The sequence below is a fragment of the Sceloporus undulatus genome, chromosome 6, assembly GCF_019175285.1.
Source record: "Sceloporus undulatus isolate JIND9_A2432 ecotype Alabama chromosome 6, SceUnd_v1.1, whole genome shotgun sequence".
NCBI lineage: Eukaryota > Metazoa > Chordata > Lepidosauria > Squamata > Phrynosomatidae > Sceloporus > Sceloporus undulatus.
Window position 1 is genome coordinate 118,576,565 of NC_056527.1, and position 22,952 is coordinate 118,599,516.

At 45.4% G+C, this 22,952-nt stretch overlaps 1 protein-coding gene across 5 annotated transcripts in view; it reads left to right on the forward strand.

The window, feature by feature from the left end:
• Nucleotides 1-22,766, forward strand: part of LOC121932579 (phosphatidylinositol 4,5-bisphosphate 3-kinase catalytic subunit alpha isoform-like) — a 36,725-nt gene extending 13,959 nt beyond the window's left edge. For 4 of the 5 annotated variants that reach the window (XM_042471337.1, XM_042471338.1, XM_042471339.1 and 1 more), the window contains 16 exons: nt 1,591-1,676; nt 2,831-2,936; nt 3,841-3,993; nt 4,902-5,036; nt 7,518-7,642; nt 8,434-8,515; nt 9,143-9,307; nt 12,262-12,365; nt 13,520-13,691; nt 14,597-14,703; nt 15,343-15,464; nt 16,660-16,738; nt 17,604-17,774; nt 18,793-18,910; nt 20,023-20,174; nt 21,789-22,766. In XM_042471337.1, the coding sequence (XP_042327271.1) occupies nt 1,591-1,676; nt 2,831-2,936; nt 3,841-3,993; nt 4,902-5,036; nt 7,518-7,642; nt 8,434-8,515; nt 9,143-9,307; nt 12,262-12,365; nt 13,520-13,691; nt 14,597-14,703; nt 15,343-15,464; nt 16,660-16,738; nt 17,604-17,774; nt 18,793-18,910; nt 20,023-20,174; nt 21,789-22,074 (2,163 nt within the window). In that variant the 3' untranslated portion in view covers nt 22,075-22,766. The remainder of the gene's footprint in view (nt 1-1,590; nt 1,677-2,830; nt 2,937-3,840; nt 3,994-4,901; nt 5,037-7,517; nt 7,643-8,433; nt 8,516-9,142; nt 9,308-12,261; nt 12,366-13,519; nt 13,692-14,596; nt 14,704-15,342; nt 15,465-16,659; nt 16,739-17,603; nt 17,775-18,792; nt 18,911-20,022; nt 20,175-21,788) is intronic. The other variant, XM_042471341.1, reaches the window with a different exon arrangement.
• The last annotated feature ends 186 nt before the right edge of the window (nt 22,767-22,952 follow it).

Genomic DNA, 22,952 nt, shown 5'->3' on the forward strand with positions numbered 1-22,952 from the left:
TTCTTGTGCTCCTGACAATTCCCAACTGCAGATAAAAGTAATTTAAAGATGCGTATAGAATTACAGAATCATAGAGTTGGAAGAGACCTCAAAGGCCACCCAGTCCACCCCATTCTGCCATACAGGAACCTACAACTAAAGCACTTCCTAAAGATGGCCATCCACCCTTTGTTTTCAATGACCTCTAAAGAAGGAGAGCCCATCATCCTCGGAGGCAGCCCAGTTCACTGTCAAACAGCTCAAACAGCAGATTTAGGACAAAATCAATAAATTAGACCCAAAAGGCTTTAATAAAAAGTCATTTAAAAAACTTGGCACCAAAATGGGGTTTATCACACTGGGGCATGAAAAGTGATTATTGCCCATTTAAAGCATCCAGCAGATCAAGGAAAAATGGTGAGTAATTGCATGAATGATTATCACACGCAATTGCGCACATAAAGTGATATTGGAAATGCATTGTCGCTGAAATCCTGAAAGTAAAAAGATGCACATTAATGCTTCTTTGTGACCACTTTAATGACAGCGTCATTGTGCAGCGTCGTGTGAAATCGTTACAGTGGTGCCCCGGGATACGAAATGATCGCGTTACGAAATTTCCGGGGTACGAAAAAGTTAGATTGGAAAAAACTGTTCCGGGTTACGAAATTTATTTCGGGTTACGAAATTTATTTCGGCGCGAAATTCAAACGCAAAGCGCGGCTAGCGGCTTTCCAGCGCTAACGGAAAGCCTTTTCGGGTTGCGAAATTATCAGGTTACGAACGGAACGGCGGAACGAATTAATTTCGTAACCCGAGGTTGCACTGTATTTGTAATTACATGCTTTTTCCGGGATATTTGTGGGATAAACTCCTGATCTCCTTCATGTGATAAATTCCAGTGTTGGTGCCAACAGGGCCTCTAAGGAGACGATAGTCCACAATCCGGGTGCCGCTGCAGAAAAGGCTCTCACAGTCTATTGTTTGCAATGGTGAGCGACACATAGGAAGGTTCCTCAGCCAGTGAAGCTGAAGGCACATAACAACAGCACAATGGCACATAACAACCCCAAAGTCCAAATGCACTTGGTGAGCCTGGAATGCTGAGTTTTGAAGTAGGATGGAAAATTTGGGTTCAGGTTTGCAGCCACCATTCCCTGGAGAAGGAGTAGGTGAAGTCTGAGAACCTGAAAAGGAGCAACACACACAACAGCTTTTCTGAGTCCCTTGTTTCTTCTCCAAACAAACTGGAAATTTTAGAAGGCTAGAGCATGGCATAGTGGTCTGAGCGTTGGACTACGACTCTGGAGACCAGGGTTCGGTTCCCATCTTGGCCATGAAACCCACTGGGTCACCTGAGGCAGGTCACCCTCTCAGCCTTGGGCAATGGCAAAACCCCTCTGAAGAAACTTGCCAGGAAAGCCCCATGAGAGGCTCATTTTAGGATTGCCATAAGTCAAAAATGACTTGAAGGCATACAACTCACATACATAGAAATGTGAAGAGCATGACTGTCTGCTTGGGTCTTCTAGCAAGGGAAGAGGCTGGTGATTCAAGAGCAGGGTGCCCTCCTAATTTCTCTTCATCCCCTTTCCTTCCTCCTCTCTCTAGATCTACGTCCGGACAGGAATCTTCCATGGTGGTGAACCCCTTTGTGATAACGTCAATACCCAGCGTGTCCCGTGCTCCAACCCTCGGTAAGTGTGATGAAATGTGCCAGGAAGGAGGAGAGGTAACAGTGGAAGGTAACTCAAACCAAAATCCGAGAGTTGCAGAGCTTGAGAGAGTTCCATTTTATTTTTGGGAACTATAGCTCCCAGGACACCTCTTAGCAGCCATGGACATGATAGATAGACCAAGGTTTGACTCCCTGCTCAGTTACAGAAATCAACCACACACTCTCAGCCTCTTTCCTGAGAAGAGAGTGGAGTATATGTACTGTTGGGTGAAACAGCATTTCATGCCCAGGATGATTTATAACATGTTCTGCTACTGCTGATTTTTCTGGCTGTAAATAGGGACCACGAAACGCAGCGGCCAAACACAAATCAAGGAACACGAGAGATGCTGCAGACTGGCTCATCCAGAAAAATCAGCCGTAGCAGAACATGTCACAAACCATCCTGGGCATAAAACACTGTTTGGAAAACACTAGAATTCTGGACCATGCCAACAGCTTCCAGATGCACAGGGAAGCCGTTGAATTCCACAAACACTTGGACAACTTCAACAGGAAAGAAGAAACCTTAAAGTTAGCAAGGTTTGGCTACCAGTCCTGAAAAACACCAAATTCAAGACCCAGCAAATGCAAATGAAAACCACCCCACCCCGAGACCTTTCCATTCAACTACAGAACAATACACAGATTAACATGGAAATCACTCCTCTCAACCAACAGTATATACACCCCACTCTCTTCCATGCCAGCGTTCTCTGAAGATGCCATCCACAGATGCTGGCAAAACGTCAGGAAGAAACTCTTCTAGAACATGGCCTCATATCCCAAAAAACCCACAAAAAACTATGGACGTTGGCCGTGAAAGCCTTCGACTTCACAGTGGTGTGGTTGTTTGAGTATTGGATTAGGACTGTAGAGACCACAGTTTAAATCCCCACTCAACTGGTTGACGTTGGACAAATCTCAGTCTTTTGGCATCAGAGGAAGAGAATGATGGAAAGGCTCCTCTTGCTGAGAAATCCCTAGGAGAGTTGCAATAAGTCAGAGTCAGCTTAAAGGCAGAAAAGAACCAGCCACAGGGACAATAGGGTTCAGAGCTGCTGTGAAGGTGGCACTGGGGTGCAGGTGGGCATCTCTGCTTGCTCTGTATTGTGTCCTTGTCTCGTTCCCCAGGTGGAACGAATGGCTGTCGTACGACATTTACCTGCCTGACCTGCCCCGAGCGGCCCGCCTCTGTGTCTCCATATGTTCTGTGAAGGGCCGAAAGGGAGCAAAGGAGGTGAGTCCACCTGTTCACCCTTCTGTAAGGAGATGCAAGATCCCCTTGCATAATAATATTAATGTTAATAATAGTATCAGTATTTCTCTCTTTCTTTAACTTATACCTTGCCTTTCTCCTGCAAGGGGACCCACCGTGGCTAACAAAACTTAAAATAAAATTTAGCTACAAATGTACTATTACAATATATGCGTCTGTATGATGAGACCGGTTGAGGCAAAAGAGGAAGCCCTTCTGGACCTAACTCCCTTTCCAAAGAAGTGACCCACAATATCTAAATAATATAACTAACTTCAAACAGAGATATATGCCTTCACAGCCCTTCGTGGTCAGTCAGTGACCGCAGCCGTGGTGCAAAGGCGTTATCAAAGGACCATTTGGGAAGAAAGTTGAAGATCTAATTCAATTTATAAAGATACAAGAAATGCCTTATTCCAAGACTTTGGGCTGGTACCAAACAACTTGGACTCAATTTGAACACTTTTTTTTACTAGGGGACACCGATCCAAGCATTTCTGGAAAGGTAGTCTGTTTTGCTTTTAAAGCATCATTTATAAAGAGGAAGCTTTGTAAAGATGAGTTGCAGGATAGATTCGAACCCCAACTATTTTTGAATATCCTCAGCTTTGCAAACCAACGCTATATAGTTTTAGTGTATCTGGTTCTGGCGCCGGTTTAGATTCATCTGAGCTCTTGTAGTTGTTGTTGTTTTTTTAAAAGATGGTTTTAACTTTGTAATGCAATGTATTGTTTTTACAGTGCGTTTGTATGTTTTATGCTTTATATGGATTACTTTTTGTAATGGCGTATGTATGCTGCACAAATAAACGTATATCTTCTCCCTTTCTGGCTGTGTGCCTACCAACCCTTCACGGTCTCCCTGCTTCCCACCCTTCCTTGGCAGGAGCACTGCCCCTTGGCTTGGGGCAACGTCAACCTCTTTGACTACAAAGACACTCTTGTGGCTGGGAAGATGGCACTGAACCTTTGGTCTGTCCCTCACGGACTGGAGGACTTGCTGAACCCCATTGGCGTGGGGGGATCCAACCCCAACAAGGTGAGACCCTGGCCATCCTTTGTAGGCCTCCTAGCAGCCCTCTCAAGCTGCCCAAATGATGCCCAACTTGTTGGTTGGCAACGCAAAGGTTTATAGGAATCAAGGCATCAGGGACTTGGCTGCATGTTTGGTCGCGCTGTCCAAAGTTGAAAAAATATTGGAAACAAGTCCACATATTGATTGAGAAGATGTTGCAAACAAAATATGAAATGAGGCCTGAAGTAATATTTATTGAACATGTTAAACACCTGACACTGAAAAGAAATATTGGCGAGTCTTATTATATTTAATATAGCACTCCCACCACATATGAATGTACGTTTCTTTTTTGTCCACATCCATGCCAGCAATTTGGAGAAAGCTTTTTTAAATGTATCATTGCTATCTGATGTGGGGTTTTATACCATTTGCACCCCTGCCACTTTTAGCTTCTTTCAGTGCAATTCTTCTTGGCTCACCTGTAATCTCAGCCTTTCCATCCTTCATCGTTGTATCCTTCCCACTTAAAGACACATCCCTACATGTTGGGAAACTGTCCTCTATTCCTCAGTCCTCTATTAGTGGAAACACTAATAACCATGGCTGGGTCTCCTAACATGAACAAGAAATGGCTTCTTCTTCTTCGTGGTCACTGTGAATCACGCAGATGGGTTCTTCTACAGCTGCACAGTAAAGCTTTACTGCACAGGTGCAGAGGAACCCATTTGTGTGAATTTGCAGATGACCACGTGAAGAAAAACCTTTACAGGTACGCAAGCTGTCCTTCTCAAAAGTGTCTGTGTGACCCGTATTCCTGGGTCTACCAAGTCAGGCCCAATCTCCTGGTGCATCTACACTAAGGAGGAGTATTGTGGGTCTCTGATGTGGGCCGTTGTAATGCGCTGTCCCCCATTTTCCCCCTTTTGCAGGAGACCCCCTGCCTTGAGCTGGAGTTCACCTGGTTCAGCCACACGGTGAAATTTGCCGACCCTGCGGAAATCGAGGAGCACGCCAACCGGGCCATGTCTCGGGAACTGGGACTCAACTATTGCATGGTGGGACTGGTAAGCGCTCTGGTCTCATCCCAAAAAATAAAGTTGGCATCCCCTCTGCCATTATCTGTGCCTCAGGCACTAAAGGGAGAGACAGGACGGCCCTGGATTCATTGTTAGAGCAAGCGAATGTTTGATATGGGGCTCTCCTAGACCAGGCAAATGCATTTGGGGATTTAATATTTGTTGGTATAGTTCTGGTTTCACTCCTAAAATATCCAAATTACATATTCATTGCCCCGGACTGTTTTCTGGCATCAGCTTCAACATTTTATTTACATTCTTCAGTGGGTTTCTTTTAAATTCCTTGGCATGACAGAACAAACCCAAATCATCAACAATAAGTACAAACATAACAATAACTATAATAAAATACAATTGAGATCATTAAAACGATTACTGAGACAAGAAAATAATTAAAGTATTTTTAGGGGCATAGTGCCTTGGTGCAATGGCACTTTTGGACCATAACACTCTCCCTAAAACGAATAAATACATAAAAACCAGAGAGGAGCAGATTGCTCTTCTAACCAAAGCGCTGTCCCAGCAAACCACGCTCCAGTTCAAAAGAGCCCCAGTCAAGACCCGAGAAATCTCTACAGACATCCTTCCGAAAGAAAGGAACAGTTGGCCAAACCTGCCAGAACCCAAAGAAGCAACGCTGTGAAGCCTCAGCACTTCTTCAGACTGGTCCAGGAGAGCCAGAGTCACCAGGAACCAGGACCTGAAGGCAATATGATTGCATTCAGAGACATATTTTTTCTAAACAGGGAGGTCCCAGATATCTGTCAAAAGCTAACAGCCAGGAGTTTGCTCTTGCCCTTTCCAAAAGCCATCTGCGCTGGCAGTCATTGCCATCGCATCTTGTGGCATAATACATTCCAGCCATGAATTTTGTGTTCTCTTTACCATTCCTTCGTGGACATCTGGCGCTTCTGGCTCCTAAGATGACTTTTTCTTTATCCAGAGGCCCTGGGAGAAATCTCCCCCATTTCTAAATGCACAATTTTTAAATCTATTTGTCGCCTGAAGGGAGGAGGATGGATCTGTTGGGATGGAATAGAGGAAGGACATGACGCCTTCCAAGATAAGTCTCTCTGCGTCTGTACAGTTCATCCCATGCCAGGAGGCTTGGGCATGATATATAATTAGGGACTTCTCAGCTAATGGTGGGATTAGTGCCAATGCTGCTGTCAAAACCTGACTCCTGACTAAAAGCCTTTGGGGCCTAACTGCTTGACTCAAAAATGTTGAGGCTCATGGCTTTCAAAATTGTTTTAGTTCAAACATTTTAGTTCAAAAATTTAAAGTGGGGGGAAAATGGAGAAGAGGCCTTTTTCGTCTCAGCCGGCTTTTAACTTCCCGACGCGTTCAGCAAATTTTAAATTATTTTTATTGCTTCATTTTGTTCTCAATCTAATTTTTATTCCTGTTTACAATCCACACATTGGTACTAAAATTCATTTGGCTAAAAAGAAATATATATTCTATGGTTTTTTCCCCTTTGTTTTCTCATCCGCTTGTCGGTCTTCTTATTCCTTTCTTCTTAAGTTCTTGTTGACTTCTTTGAAAATCTCCATCATTGAATCACCTTCTTTCTTTGTTCTCTTCTTCGCCTCTTCTTTTGAGTGTCATTTTTCAAATAAAGAATTTCCGTATTTCAGATCTTTAAACAGCTTTGCTTTAATCTTCTTGTATTGGCTTTATTGGTACGTTACTTTGAGATCTTGTGATGCAGAATGGCATATGAACATTTTTGATAAGCAAGAGACAGGTGACAAGACGGGAAAAAGGCTACTATGGTAGTTAGATAACACAAAGCCATTGAATTCTCTTTAAGGAAGCAAGCGAGGAAGAAATTCCCTTGTTTCCATAGCAAAAGCTTTTCTAGCTGAGAGAGAGAGAGAGAGAGAGAGAGAGAGAGTGTATATATATATATATAGCTAAGAGCTGGCAGGGGAAAATAAAGCAGGACGCATGGATTTGAAATGGTTTCCCCTGTGCTTAAGCAGGAATGAGAGACTTCATTGGGGAATTGGGGGCAAATTTTGGCCCCCCGTGTCCCACCCGGAAGGATGCACAGGTGTGTTTTCCCTGACCTGGAAAGGATGCAATGCCACTTTTGGTTTCGTCCCATTTTGGATCATTTTGGGAAGTTGTCAGGGGAGGCAAAATAAGTAAAACTATCATGCAGTTTTGCATCAATTTGGGGCAATATTTGGGCAAAAAAAGCTGTCTGGAAAAATTTGGGAGGGGTTTAGGATTTTGGAGATGCTATTCTTAGGGATTTTGCAGAACGGACAGAAGTCTGCATGCGGCCCATTCTCCTTCTCTGTGCTGAAGCCTTGCTTGAGATCTTGCTTATTACCTGCTTTGAGAGCCTTTGGCTTCAAGGGGAGGCATTTGGGGGTGTTTATACCTGAAAAAGGAGGGAAGCAATGAAACGGGGGCCAGCCTGATCGTGTCCTTCCCCCCCCCACTTCTTCTTTCCAGAGCAACCGTTTGGCCAGAGACAGCTCTCTCGATGAAAGCGAACTGGAACAGCTGCGGAATATCTGCAACCGGGACCCTCTTTCAGAGATCACTGAGCAAGAAAAGGACTTCCTCTGGAGACACCGGTGTGTGGGGCAAGGTCTCCCCAGTCTGCCCTATGGGAGTAGGGTTGTTTGAGTGGACTGCTTGGGGGCCAGGGCCCCATTACCCTGGGTCACCCTGCAAGCCACACAATCCCACACAACAGTTGGAAATAGCTCCGTTTTCCTCTGCACTCCCTCTCCAAATGGTGACAGGGAGTGATGCTGCATCCCTTCCTTTGCCATTTTGAGAAGGATTTCAGAGGAAAATGGAGATTTTGGGGTAGTACAGGGTTAGAGTGAGAGGCAGTGTCGTCTAGTGGTCTGGAGACCAGGGTTTGATTCCCCGTTTGGCCATAGGTGACCTTGGTTGACTCTAGAATGATTTGTTGCCGGACCCATTAGATTGTGATGTCGTTGTGAATATCTTAGCTGCGGTCGCACACCTGTTCCTGGACAACACCTTTTGAACCTCACAATTTCCCCCATACACTCTCAACTACAGAAACCCCTGTGTTTTTAAGATTGTCTTAGTTGCCATAAGTCTGGAGTGACTTGAGCGCACACAACAACAGCAGGGTTTGGGTGCTTGTAGGGTTAGGGGTATTTTTGTGTATTGCCATGCATTTGAGGAGTTTTCTGCATGATATGGGGACAAAAATAGCTTGATTATTGTGCCCACAACAAACTCTGACTCCCAGAATTCCACAGCCTTGAGCCAGGGCAGTTAAAGCGATGCCAAACTGGGTTATGTCTCCAGTGTGGATAGAGTTCTGGGTTCACAGGTGGAAAGACATGGGAAACTGGGCCTCACCTGCTCCCTCTTTTCCTTCCAGGCACTACTGTGTCAACATACCAGAGACCCTCCCCAAATTATTACTGTCCGTCAAGTGGAATTCACGAGACGAAGTGGCGCAGGTGAGTTGGACTCAGATCTTCAAAGTAACACGTTAAAATTAAAGCCAATAACAACAACAACATGATGTTGACAAATTGGAGCTTGTCCAGAGGAGGGCGACTAAAATGGTGAAAGGTCTGGAAACCATGATTCCCTATGAGGAACGACTTAGGGAGCTGGGGATGTTTAGCCTGGAGAAGAGAAGATTAAGAGGTGATATGATAGCCCTGTTTAAATACTTGAAGGGTTGTCATATTGAAGAGGGAGCAAGCTTGTTTTCTGATGCTCTAGCAAGCTCCAGAAACAGAGATTCCAGCTCAACATTAGGAGGAACTTCCTGAGAGTAAGGGCTGTTCGACAATGGAGCACACTACCTCAATGGAGAGTGATGGAGTCTCCTTCCTTGGAGGTCTTTAAACAGAAGCTGGATGGCCAACTGCCACAGGGGCTGCTTTGATGGAGAGTTCCTGCATGGCAGAAGGGGGTTGGACTGAATGGCTCTTGTGGTCTTTTCCAACTCTATGATTCTATGAGACTGCCCCTAGACAATCAGGATAGTTGGCAGGTGTGAGTTGGGGACATCATTTGGGAACATCACTGGTTTGCTAATCTCCATTTCCATGCCCCTTTTTCCTGTGCCGTCCCAGATGTACTGCCTTTTACGGGAATGGCCACTCATCAAGCCGGAGCTCTCCATGGAACTGCTGGACTGCAACTTCCCGGATCCAGTGGTGCGGGAGTTTGCCCTCAAGTGCCTGGTGAAGGGGCTCACGGACGACAAGCTCTCCCAGTACCTCATCCAACTGGTTCAGGTAACAGAGGAGCCCCAAGCGACACCAGAAGGAGGGCTACACCTTCCAGCCCAAGAGGCAGAGGAGCCTTTGCCTAAGGTCCATTGGCTTAAGGGGACTCACCTGTTAAAGAGGAAAGCTTCATAAGATGACCTCTGGGGACTTTAGAGCCAGACTGGAGGAAACACCTTGTGCTTCACAAGTTATTGCTTGCTCCTTTTCCTTTTTTTATCCCCCTCCTTGTCTTCCTCTTCCCCCATCCTCTTATTTTTCTTCTTCATATTTTCCCTGTTCTTCCCACCTCCACCTTTTTCTTCTTCTTTTCCCTCTTCTTTCCCTCTTTCTCTTTCTCCTTCTCCTCCACCTTTTTCTTCTTCTTTTCCTCTTTCTCCTTCTCCTCCTTTTTCTTCTTCTTTTCCATCTTCTTTTTCTCTTTGTCCTTCTCCTTCTCCTCCTTTTAATTCTTCTTTTCCCTCTTATCTTCCTTTTTCTTTTTCTTTTCCCTTGTTTTTCCTCTTTCTTCTCCTCCTTTTTCTTCTGCTTTTCCCTCTTCTTGTTCCTCCTCCTCCTCTCCTTCCTCTTCCTCTTCTTTCTTTTTAACTTTATTTATACCCCTGCCTTTTCTCAGAACTGGATCCCAGCATAGTTTACAGATTGCTATATAATATAATCACTGAGAAGGCCCTGAATGGTGTTACTACAAGCCTTGCCTGTGGAGATGGTGGGACTGAGGGATGGCAGTCCTCTTCTGGGGACCTCAGGGCCTGGGCATACCCATATAACCAAGGAGACAGCCTGGACTTCAGCCATCCAGATTTTTATCGGTCATATCCTCCACTTTGAATTCTGTCCAGAAGCAAACCAGTGGCCTTATACTGTCCCAGTAACTATTCCTGTTGGCAATGCGGTGTGAGATGACCGCTGTCAGAGAGCAAAGAGCAGGTACAAGGGACCTGGCATATCAGGGCTATACATAGGGAGACTTTCAGCCTTTGTTACAACTAAGAAAATGTACTTACGGATTGTAGATTGTGTCAGAGGTTGGAAAGTATGCTTTTTTGGACAACAGTTTCCAGAATCTCATAGCCAGCATGCCCATGCTAGCTGCATGGATTCGGGGAGTTGTGTGTGTGCCTCCAAGTCGTTTCAGACTTATGGCGACCCTAAAGCAAACCTATTATGGCAAGATTTCTTGACAAGATTTTTTCAGAGGAGGTTTGCCATTTCCTTCCCTTAAGGCTGAGAGTATGCAACTTACTCAAGGTTCACCCACTGGATTTCATGACCAAGCAGGGAATGAAACCCTGAATCATAACCCAACACTCAGACCACTGTGCCACACTGCCTCTCTCTGGGGCAGTCTTTTTTCCAAGCTCTGCGTTGAACCCTTTCCCCTTTGCTGCTATGCCTTCTGTATTTGTGTTTAAACTGAAGGACCAAACAAATCAAGCGGAAAGGTGAGAGTCACAGTTTGGGACGTTGCATGCAACCTGGTCACAGTTATGTGATTGCTTCCACATTTGACAGCGCATTTCCCTGCAACATCCCAACTGGGGATTCAGCCATAGAAGCCTCTTCATGCAAAGTTGTTGTTCTTTTTCTCGGTGACAGACTCCCTTTGAGGAATCTGATGGTTCCCAAAGCACCCGGCACGGTTGGCTAGTGCTGCCTCAAAGGGTTGCGAGGATTCTCGCTCCGCTTTTGGAGCATGAAATGCCATCAGACCTTCAGGGAGATCTTCAAGAAAGGCGTTAATACATTTTTAAGAAAAGGAAGGGGACAGCAGTTATGCAGGATATAAACATTTCTGCACAAATGGTGATCTGAAGAGGCGTTACATTCAGTAGTTAATCATTATATGACACTTTCTGCTTGCATGGTATTAAATGCAGGCCTCTATCCTAACTAGATGTAATTGTCTGATGTAAATGACGTTAGTTCTAGCTGGGATTACTAGAAGAATTTGAGTGTAACTATGCAGGGAGGCAAATGAGGGCAATAGCCCTCTGCTTCGATCTACTTGGAAAGGCAGGATATAAATAAATATTGTTGTTGTTGTTGTTGTTGTTGTTATTACTAATGGTTTGAAGAGTGGTATTGGGCAGAGATGTGGCAAAGAAATGCTTTCTGCATTAAATTTTCCCATGCTATATTTTTCCACGGAAAGCTGTGTGTGTGTGTGTGTGTGTACATATTTATATTTATACATCATATCTATGTTTATCGATAGTCATCCAGACTGTTCTACTGCATGCAATCCTTTAGCAAAAGAGAATGTTTGGTTAGTCATAATGAGTCAGATGTTTCTCAGCTTGAAACAGAACTGATAAGTAGCTGAGAGAGTGAGTAAGGTTGCTGTTGTTGTGGGCCTTCAAATCATTTCTGACTTATGGCGACCCTAAGGCGATCCTATCATGGGGTTTTCTTGGCAAGATTTGTGCAGAGGAGGTTTGCCATTGCCTTCCCCTGAGGCTGAGAGAGTGTGACTTCTTGCCCAAGGTCTCCCAGTGTCCAAACAAGGAATCAGAGCCTGGTCTCTGGAGTCATAGTCCAATACTCAAACCACTATAACATGCTGGCATAGAAGCATACAGTTGAACCATAGCAAAAGATATTTGACTGTGTATGTATACATACAAATACAGACACACAGAGCCGATGCTGGTGGGTGCCAGTGTCCATTCCTGAGCCGTCGGGTTATTTCCTACTCGGGATTGAGTTGGTTCTGCAGCAACGGAGCTAGCTTTGCTACCTTCAGGTCTGGTGGAGATTAAGGCTGGTGTAAAATTGGGCTTTCTCAGCAGTCTGGCCACTTTCTGTACAAAGCATGGCAGAAGGTGGGGAGGACTGCATCCTGGCCTTTGCCTCTGGCAGCCAAATGCCTTGAGCTACACATACCCCTCCTGCCCGCCTTTTTACCCCTTAGCTGGAGAGGAAAAAAACCCACCTGACGAATTTGATTCTCCTTCCGGAAGGTTCTTAAATATGAACAGTACCTGGACAACCCTCTGGCTCGCTTCCTCACCATGAAGGCGCTGACGAACCAGCGGATCGGGCACTTCTACTTCTGGCATCTCAAGTGAGTGCAGGGCTATTATTATTATTATTATTAATATACTTTATTTACACAGCTCTGTACATACAAACATTTTTTGTCCTTACAAAAATTTTCTGGGAAAGGGACTGTGGAGGAAGATTGGATTGCAGAGGGGCAGAATTTATTATTATTACTATTAACCTTTATTTATAAAGCGCTGTAAATGTACACAGCGCTGTACATACAATCTTTGAGTTAGACGGTTCCCTGCCCTCAGGCTTACAATCTAAGAAGACACAACACAAAAGGAGAAGGGAAAGATGGTGGGGAATGGGATCAGGTCCAGCAGTTCTCCACCTCCGAGGCCTGGACCAAGGCAGATGGACTGGAGGAAGGGCTTGGCTTCTTAAATAATGGTTAAAATTTGGCAAAACATTTGCAAGAGCCTTAAAGTATATCTTGGTTATTTATATTCAATATTGCCGAAAAGCCTTTCCGCCAATTAAGGCTGAAATCCCCTTGGTAACTTGGGGGTTATGCCAGTGTAAGTACACTCATCCCTCCATAATTGCGGATTTGATTATTCACAGATTTGATTAATATGTTCTCTCTAGGAATATCCAGGTCCTCATCCAGTGCAACTCTATTGTCAACTGTAACTAATAGTTGCACCAGAAGACCTAGAGATTCCTAGAGAGGACACTCTACTAGACCTTTGTAGCTCCTCCAATGCAGTTCTATGGTCAGTGTCTGTCGGACGTTGGCCACAGAGTTGCCCTGGGGGACCTAGAGATTCCTAGAGAGGACACTCTACTAGGCCTTTGTAGCTCCTCCAGCGCAGTTCTATGGTCAGTGTCTGTCGGGCGTTGACCACAGAGTTGCCCTGGAGAACCTAGAGATTCCTAGAGAGGTGTTGCCTCAGGTAAAAACATGGTGTTTTTGTTATTTGCGCTTTTTCCATATTCACGGAGTTCTTGCACCCCTAACCCTAGCAAATATGGAGGGACAAATATACTTTTTCAGGCATTGTGCACGGAGCTTTCCAGTACCTGTTTCTACAGCATTTTGACCCTGCTGCCCAACATGGCGTTAGTGGGGGATTCCAGGTCAACCAGGGCTTTTCCTTCACACCTGGGTGGGTGGGGGGTCATAAGGGGTTGGCAAGCTCCAAAAGAGAACTTCTTGCCTCCCTACAGGTCCGAGATGCATAGCAAACCGGTCTCTCAGCGCTTTGGGCTCATGCTGGAAGCCTTCTGCCGTGGCTGTGGAATGTACCTGAAGCACCTGAACCGGCAGGTGGAGGCCATGGAGAAACTTATCAACCTCACTGATATCCTGAAGCAGGAGAAGAAGGATGAGACACAGAAGGTACACACCTGGGATCCCGCTTCCCTTGTGGTTCAGTGAGCCATCTCAAGGCAAGGGCATGGACTGGGGCCAAGACACATCAGCACATGTGTGCGCTCTTTCAGTCTCTCTTGCTTGCACACTCACTTCCTCACACACACAAACACACAGGCATGTTTACCTATGGCTTGGACTATCTGTGGAGGAAGAACGTAAGGGGTGTAATTAAATCTGCACATCACTTTGACTAGCACCACCACCAGCCCCAATTTCACCAAATTGTGTCCACTGCAGCCTGCATTGCGGGCCACAAAATCTGGGGCAGGGGGCTGTTTATGGAACCCTTCAATTCAGGGCCCTGTCTCCTTTCTTGAGCAGATGATCTGTTGCTGGACAAAAACCCTGCAAGAAAGAATTAAAGCAGGGCTGGACAGAGATGGCAGATTGAGGGGGGTATATTTTTGTCCCTAAGACCCTCCAAGGGCTGCGCAGCCTGCCAAAAATGCCCCAGAACAACAACAACAACAAAAAAGGCAGTGGTCAGAAGTCGACTTCTGATTTAGAAAAAAATAGTTTTAATAGACTTAAACAGTAGAGGAGGGACAGAGGTCTATTTAAAACAGTGGTTCTCAACCTTCCTAATGCCGCAACCTTTTCCTACAGTTCCTCATGTTGTGGTAACCCCCAACCATGAAATTATTAATATGATAATATAAAATAGGTGTTTTCCGATGGCCTTAGGTGACCCCTGTGAAAGGGTCTTTTGGGAACTGCTGGTTTAAAAGATGAATCAGTGCCCCTTGGAGTTTCAAGCAGAGGCATTGAAAGGAAGTATTTTGCTGATGCTCAGAAGCAGTCTTGTGTCTGTGTTCTGTGTCTGTCCCCGTCCTCTCGGTGTCTTCCCCACCACTCACCCTCCGACCAAGATGCAGATGAAGTTCCTGGTCGAACAGATGCGGAGGCCGGATTACATGGAGGCGCTCCAGGGCTTCATCTGCCCTCTCAACCCCGTGCACCAGCTGGGCAACCTCCGGTAAGGCCAGCTTTGGCCATCCAAGGGCTCGGAGGTGGCGAGGGAGGGAGGAAAGGGGATCAGGATGATGATGATGATGATGATGATGATGATGATGATAATAATAATATATTTATATTTCCTTGGTCTCCTTCTATTGGCAAGTGGGAACTTTTCCCTTCTGACAGGCATTTAGAAATTGGCTGCAAGAGCTTTAATGCTGTGCTGTTTTATGGATTTTTATCTTTTGGCAGATTTGTTTTAAAGGGTGTTATAATTTTCTGGATAGCTTACCTGCATTTTAACAACAATTTATAATATAGAGTGGGGTCTTGTTATCCGCTGGGGTTTGATTCTAGGACCCTCCGTGGACAACAAAATCTGTGGATGCTCAAGTCCCATTAAATACAATGGCATAGTAAAGTGGTGTCCCTTATATAAAGTGAAAAAATTAAGGTTTGCTATTTGGAATTTATAATTTTTTGGGAATATTTTCAAGCTGTGGATGCTTGAATCCATGGATAAAAAATCCGTGGATAAGGAAGGTTGACTTTATATTTTACTTCAGTCTTTTCAAGCGCTTTTAATGGTCTTATTTATTGGAACTAAGACAAGATACAAAGGAATAAATGAGAATAAATACTCCCTGTTCCACGCCAGGTTGGACGAGTGCCGGATCATGTCCTCCGCCAAGCGCCCGCTGTGGCTCAACTGGGAGAATCCCGACATCATGTCCGAACTGCTCTTCACGAACCACGAGATCATATTTAAAAACGGAGACGGTAAGAGCAGAACGGCTGGATGAGAAGAGAAGTTGCGGCCGGGCGAAGGGGAAGGACAGCGGGGAAAATGAGACAAGAACAACAGGGGTCCAGGCTGAAAATGCTCCTCCTTTTGGGCCCATTTCCCCCAACAATGGCCATTTATGTGTCTCAGGCAGGGTTGCCCATAGCGGGATTGGAATATCTGTTCCCTGAAGTTAGTCCCCTGCACAGCATCAGTGTTCAGGCATAGAGGACTGAGCCCTTTCCCTCTCATCTAACCCTTTAAAAAGAAAGTACACAATAGCAGACACTCAGTAATACCTCGTGACCATGACTTCCACCGGCTGCCAGTCCCACTTTGGAATATTGAGAGACTGGGAGAGAGGAAGAACATTCAGGGGTAGCTGTATTGGCCATTTAAATAATAATAATAATAATAATAATAATAATAATAATAATAAATGTATATCCCGCCTCTCTGGATGGATGAGGCGGCTTACAATATGAATAAATACATAGTAAAGAATAAGATGGAATAAAACCCATTATCCCTCCCTCCAACACAATAACTTAAAATTCCCAATAAACAATACAGTGATAAAACTGATGCAGAGCCTGCATTAGGACAGAGTTAATCATGTTAAGGAATGCCACTTTGGGAACATCCTGGTACTGAGAGTTAAAACAAGACTGATAAGAAGAGACAGAATAGCTACACGTGGGGTACCCAAATGTATGCATTTTGTAGCCAATAGATGAATAGAAATGTATATATTTAATGTTCTACAGCCAATCACTGATGTATTAGAATTTTCTTTGTCTAAAGCCCTATATAATGGGAAACCACCTTTTAATCAGGTCTTTGGGAGGAAAACTATTGATTTAGAGATCATTTTTGCCCCAAAAGTGCACTTGCGGCAAACGTAGTGGGGACCACGCTCCGCTGTCAAATCGATCTATCAGTTTGGATCGCACACCGATTTATCTTTAAAAGTGGGAATGAGGCCATTGTCACCTTTCCTAGCAAGTCTTATCATCTCCTGATGCATCCAAAGAACCATTGTCTCAGTTGAGTCATATCAGCTTCTAGGGAAAGTTCAGCCCTGATTTGTTCTCAGACCCATTTATTTGTCTTTGATGATCTATTGTGTCTGTAAAAAAAAGTCTCCTTATTCTCCAAAGGCCTTAACATTTCATTTTCTGTCACCCCCAGACCTTCGGCAAGACATGTTAACGCTGCAAATCATTCGGATCATGGAGAGCATGTGGCAGAACCAAGGACTGGACTTACGGTATTGAAGCAACTGTCACTGCTCTGGGGCCAGGCCAAGGCCTGGAATGAGGGGAGGGGGCTGGGGTCAGACTTTATTTGGGGCAGACCACTCTGGTCCTGGGACTGTGCAGTCCCTCACCCAGTCTGCCCATAACCTGCCAGTTTGGCCCAGCATTTTAAAAATAAAATATAAGACTTGTCCCTCCCCAAGAACTTTTACTTCAGTAAATGCATGCCAGAAGAATATCATTTTCTTGGAGATGGTCCAGTCCATAGAAAACTAAGCTACGGAGATTTAATGGGTGGTTTTCAATTCAGGGTATAAATGTCATATTGTCCCTGCCCCAGGAGTATTGGGTGAGCGATTTCCATCCTACCACCAGAGCAACACCCAGAATCCCCTTGTTTAGCATGGCCACCAGGGGATTCTGAGAGTTGCAGTCCAAAACAGTGATTTAGCTCAACCACCAGTTTGGCTTTGTGTTGGTGTGAAGTTAGCAACCTAAAAAATCTCAGGGCTGAACTTCCATGATATGATGTTGTCTTGCGGCAAACAGTCCCAGTGCAAGTGGCTCAATGTGCAAATCAAGTGCAGTGCAATGGAATCATAAAATCATAGACTCATAGAATTATAGAGTTGGATGGGGAGCCCAAGGGTCATCCAGTCCAGCCCTTCTGCTTGTGATGAAAGAACGCCACAGCTAAAGTGTATCTTCATAGTAACCAAGCAGATGTCTTTAGGAAGCCCACAGAGGGGTGTAAAGAGTAAAGTACTCACCTAAACATGGCTTTCAAGACACATAGGGTCTCCATCTTTGGGGACTTTGTCTGATGGATCGCCTTTCCCTCTTTTGTGCCCTGTTTTTCCTTCTGGCCCTTTGCAGGATGCTTCCGTACGGCTGCCTGTCCATCGGGGATTGCGTGGGCCTCATTGAGGTGGTCAAGAGCTCCCACACCATCATGCAGATCCAGTGCAAAGGAGGCTTGAAGGGAGCACTGCAGTTCAACAGCAACGCCTTGCATCACTGGCTGAAGGACAAGAACAAGGGAGAGGGGTCAGTCGAGGGGAGGCGCAGTAACGCATGAGCCGCAGCACTTGGACAGAGGGCCCTTTCGTGGGCTTTGTTCCCGATCCCCATCCCAGAGAAGGGCATCTGCGGTTTGGGGGCAGATCGAAAGGGTGACAGAGACTGGGTGGGTCTCAGGCCAAATCTTAGGATCCCCGGTTTTCAAAGGTCATCTCTAAGTGGGAAACAAAGGGTCAGATTCTCCATTTTAGATAGGCTCAGCCCCAGGCAAGAGGAAAGGACAAAGCACACATCTCTAGCTCAGCTAATTTACACTCATCCCTCCATATTTGCGGCTTTGATATTTGCAGATTTGATTATTCACGGATTTGATTATTATGTTAAAATCTTGTCTGTCAGACATTGACCACAGAGTTGCCCTGGAGGACCTAGAGATTCCTAGAAAGAATACTCCACTAGGCCTTTGTAGCTCCTCCAGCGCAGTTCTATGGCCAGTGTCTGTCGGACGTTGGCCACAGAGTTGCCCTGGAGGACCCAGAGATTCCCAGAGAGGTGTCCGCTCAGGTAAAAACATGACGTTTATTTGCGGTGTTTCCATATTCATGGGGGTCTTGTGCCCCTAACCCTAGCAAATAGGGAGGGACAAGTGTATTTGATGCCGCAGTTCACAAAGGCTCTGCAAAAGGTCTATGCATTTATTTTAGCTAGCTTCTTCCTTTCCTTTCCAGGCATTGCGGTGCCATGGCTCACCCTCCTCTCTGCTCTTCATCCACTTTCTGGCTAGAAGCAAGTAGGCTAGATAAAATGTTCCTTATCATACGTATTTCCCAAAGTAAGTGGGAAAACATAATCCCCTTATTTCTGGCAGCAAACATCAGGGCTGGAGATGATCTTAGCTTACTTGCTAATTAGCGTAATGGTCTTTGGATTATATGTATATAAATAAAACATATTATTATTATTATTATTATTATTATTATAGAATGGGAAATATTGGTGTGTGAAGAGTGAATTTGTGTTTCTGATGTCTCCCTACCTGGTTCAGTTACGACGCGGCCATTGACCTCTTCACCCGCTCCTGCGCCGGTTACTGCGTGGCCACCTTTATCCTGGGCATTGGCGACCGCCATAACAGCAACATCATGGTCAAGGATGATGGGCAGGTGAGTGGTTTACCTACCACTCTATCCAACACACACACACACAGGATGTAAATCTTTTATAAAGTTCACTCTCCTAAACAAGGACAAATAATTGCCAGTTTTTATTTTCTTTACATAAAAATTTTCTGCATAAAATAAGATTTCTGCACAGAAAATAAAATATTTCTTCACAGAAAAATGCAGTTTTTTGTGCAGTAACTTTGTTTTCTTTCTGCTGAAATTCTATTTTTTGCATTTTAAAAAAGTCCATGTGCATATTTTTGTGTGAATTAAGTCCCAAACTATGGGACCTAAGAGTCTCCTGAGACTTCTCAAATTGCCATAAACCCATTTTTCAATCCTGTATCCCCCTTTCTGTTTTGTAATCTGTCTCTCTGTCCCACTCCTGACATTTCCATTTGCTGTTGAAGATCACCCTGTATTTCAGTTGTGCTATTCTCCTTGCTGAGTGTAAGAAGCATGTTACCAGTCCTTTGCCTATAGCAATAAACCATTATCCTACCCATTAACAACCTGTGATTGTTTTGGCAGGTTGGTGCCCTGAGTGCTATTAGAGCTAGTGAATAACAAGAAGTATAATTCATAGACATCTTAGTGAAGGGAAAGCTTTTTTTAGATAGTCTACATTAATGATAAGATGTCATGTCATTATCAAGTCATTAAATGACGTACAGATAGCTCACAAAGTTTCCATGATGCATCTGATGGTTTTATTGAATAAATTTCCAACACACATGGCATAAACATAACTAGAAAGCTAACAATATTTTTAGGGCGCAAAAAGTACCAAAAAAACCTGAACTGCATTTAAAAAAAAAAAGCTATGGCGCCCTGGTGCCGCAGTGGTTCAATGCCTGTCCTGCAGCCATTCACTCAAAACCACAAGGTTGCGAGTTCAAGACCAGCAAAAGGGCCCAAGCTCGACTCAGGCTTGCATCCTTCCGAGGAGGGAGCTAAAATGAGTACCCAGACTGTTGGGGGCAAATTAGCTTACTTGCTAATAGCTTACTTGCTGTTCACCGCAATGATCTTTGGAATAGTAGTATATAAATAAAACAAATTATTATTATTATTATTATTATTATTATTATTATTTCTTCTCCTTCCCGCAGCTCTTTCATATTGACTTTGGGCATTTCCTGGACCACAAGAAGAAGAAGTTTGGCTACAAGCGGGAACGCGTTCCCTTCGTCCTGACCCAGGACTTCCTCATCGTCATCAGCAAAGGAGTCCAGGAGTGCACCAAGACCAAAGAGTTTGAGAGGTGGGAACTGACACATCTTGTTATGTCTCCCTCGTTGGTTTTTAGATAATACCCCCTTCCCCTTCGTCACTTTGTCTTGTTTGCTGTTATTTGCTGTCCAGTGGGCTACCCTGAGAGCGAGAGACCCCCAGGAGCCCTGCTTATCCATTGCCCTGCTCAGGTCTTGCAAACTCAGGGCAGCAGCTGTGGCTTCCTTGATAAGAGTTCATGCACCTCTGTTGCGGTTTCCCTCTTTTGCCATTGCCTTCCGCTTTCCCTAGGAGCATTGTCTTTTCCACTGAGTCCTGTCACCTCACGATAGGTCCAAAGTATGCTAGCTTCATGTTGAGTCAGTTTGGCTTGTTCAGGCTTGATCTGATGAAACTCACATTTCTTTATGTCAGTCCTTTTACTGTAGAACTCTCCTCTGGCACCACATTTCAGGTGAGCTTATTCTCTACCTATCTGGCTTCTTCACTGTCCAGCTTTCACAGCCATACATAGAAACTGGAAATACAGGTGTCACCCTGTTTTCATGGACCTGGTTTTGATTATTCACAGAGGGGCGACTTCCATTAAAGTTAATGGTGCATGTGCACACGCCTGTGACACATGCACATGGGAGCATGCAGCCATTCAAAACTATGGGGCTTGAATATACGCGAATTTACAAATTTACGGGGTGGGTGGGTGGGGAATCTGGAACAGATCCCCTGCAAATTCGGAGGGAGGACTGTACTATAGAATGGAAGCCATGGCTGACCTGAGTTTGCAAGACTTGAGCAGGATAGTTGATCACTAGGTTTTTTTTTGGAGGTCTCTCATTTTCTCATTCAGAGGGTCGTCCTGAGTTGAAGAGGGCAACCAAGGTGATCAAAGATCTGGAAACCCAGCTGGTTTGGTGAACAGAATCTATGAGGAACAGTTGAGAGAGCTGGACTTGTTCAGAATGGCAATGATTGCCCTCCTGAAATGCCTCAAGGGCTGTCACTGAGAGGAGGGGGCAGTTTGTACCTGAATAAGAAAATGAGAGCCCTCCCAAAGCCCCGGTCATCAACTGCCATGCTCAAGCCTTGCAAACTCAGGTCAGCCATGGCTTACATTCTATAGTATTTTCATTTTCTATGTATGGCTGTGAAAGCTGGAAGAAAATCAGCTCATCCGAAATGTGGTGCCGGAGGAGAGTTCTACAGAAAACGGACTGCTATAAAGAAATGTAAGAGAGTTTCAGATCAAATCATGCCTGAAGAAGCCAAACTGACTCAACATGAAGCTACCATACTTTGGACCTTTCCAGTGATGACAGGACTCACTGGAAAAGACAATGCTCCTGGGGAAAAGTGGAAAGCAATAGCAAAAGAGGGTAGGACTAGGTCTAATGGCTTGAAGGTACAGGAAGAGCAGGTATTGACTGAACATTGGAAGGAACTTAGTGACAGTAAGACGATTGGGCAGCAAAACCCATTGCTTAGAGAGCTGGTGGGGTCTCTTTCTCTGGACATCTCCAAAAAGAGGCTGTGGGGTTACCTATTGGGAATGCTTCAGCTGGAGATCCTATACTGAGCTGAGAGGTTGGAGGTCTGGGATTCTATGATGCTGTTCTGAGACTCTCCCCGCTCTCTGGTTGCCAAACAGGTTCCAGGAGATGTGCTACAAGGCCTACCTGACCATCCGCCAACACGCCAACCTGCTGATCAACCTCTTCTCCATGATGCTGGGGTCCGGGATGCCCGAGCTCCAGTCGTTCGACGACGTGGCCTACCTGCGCAAGACGCTGGCCCTGGACAAGTCGGAGCAGGAGGCCCTGGAGTACTTCACCAAGCAGATGAACGAGGCCCACCACGGTGGGTGGACCACCAAGATGGACTGGATCTTCCACACCATCCGCCACATGCCCTTGAGCGAGGCCAACCACGACTGAAGCGGCCGCGGGAGGGACCTCCTCCAGCATCAGGGGAAGAGGACGCAATGCAGGAGCCTTCGCAGAAACCGGCAGCAACGGGCTGCACTCGGCCGGGATGTCGGTTCCTTGCCAGCTCCACGGGGAGAGGGGGGACACTTGTGGCGTGGGTACCGGAGGCAACTGGGTCCCTGGTTTTCTCTCAGGAGCACTGGTGTGCCTGGAGAAAAGGCAAGGAGAGGAAAGGGAGGATAGGTGGGCCCCATTGGGGGCGCGTGAAGGGGATTGGGGGCTCAGATGTTGAGGGGCAGGGAATGGGGCACAGGGCACCTTGGCTCCCCCATTGCCTGCCGGAAACCAGAGAGAAGGAAGTCTGCTAGCACCTTGGTTTGGGTTTGGCTCTGTTTCCCAGCCCCATTCGTGACATTGGGGTTCTCTTCCCCACCTTCATTCCTGAAGCAAAGAGGAAGCAAGGACCCCCTCTGCCACCCCCAGCTTGGCATCATTATACTTGAATGTCTCCCCATCTCTCCCCACTTTTTGGGGCCCTCTGGGAGGAGAGTGGGGAGAGGTAGGACGCAAAGCCGGGTCCGGGTCCAAGGAGGGAAGACTGAGGACCTTTTAGCGTTGAGGAACGGGCAGGAGAAGGAAGCGACAATACTTGAAAATGTCCATAATTCAAAAAGAAGAAAAAAATATGATTATTTTCTCTCTGTCTGTCTCTTGATCTCTTTCTTGAAAGAAAACAAATGATAAATGAAAATGTGAATTTGGAGGGGGAAAGTACTTCTGGCCCATATGAATCTATAGGACCCAGCCTGGGTTTTCTCCGGTTGCTTCACCTCTTCCTTGAGCTGGTAAATGTGACGCATATAGGAGGGTCATTGGCACATTTGTAC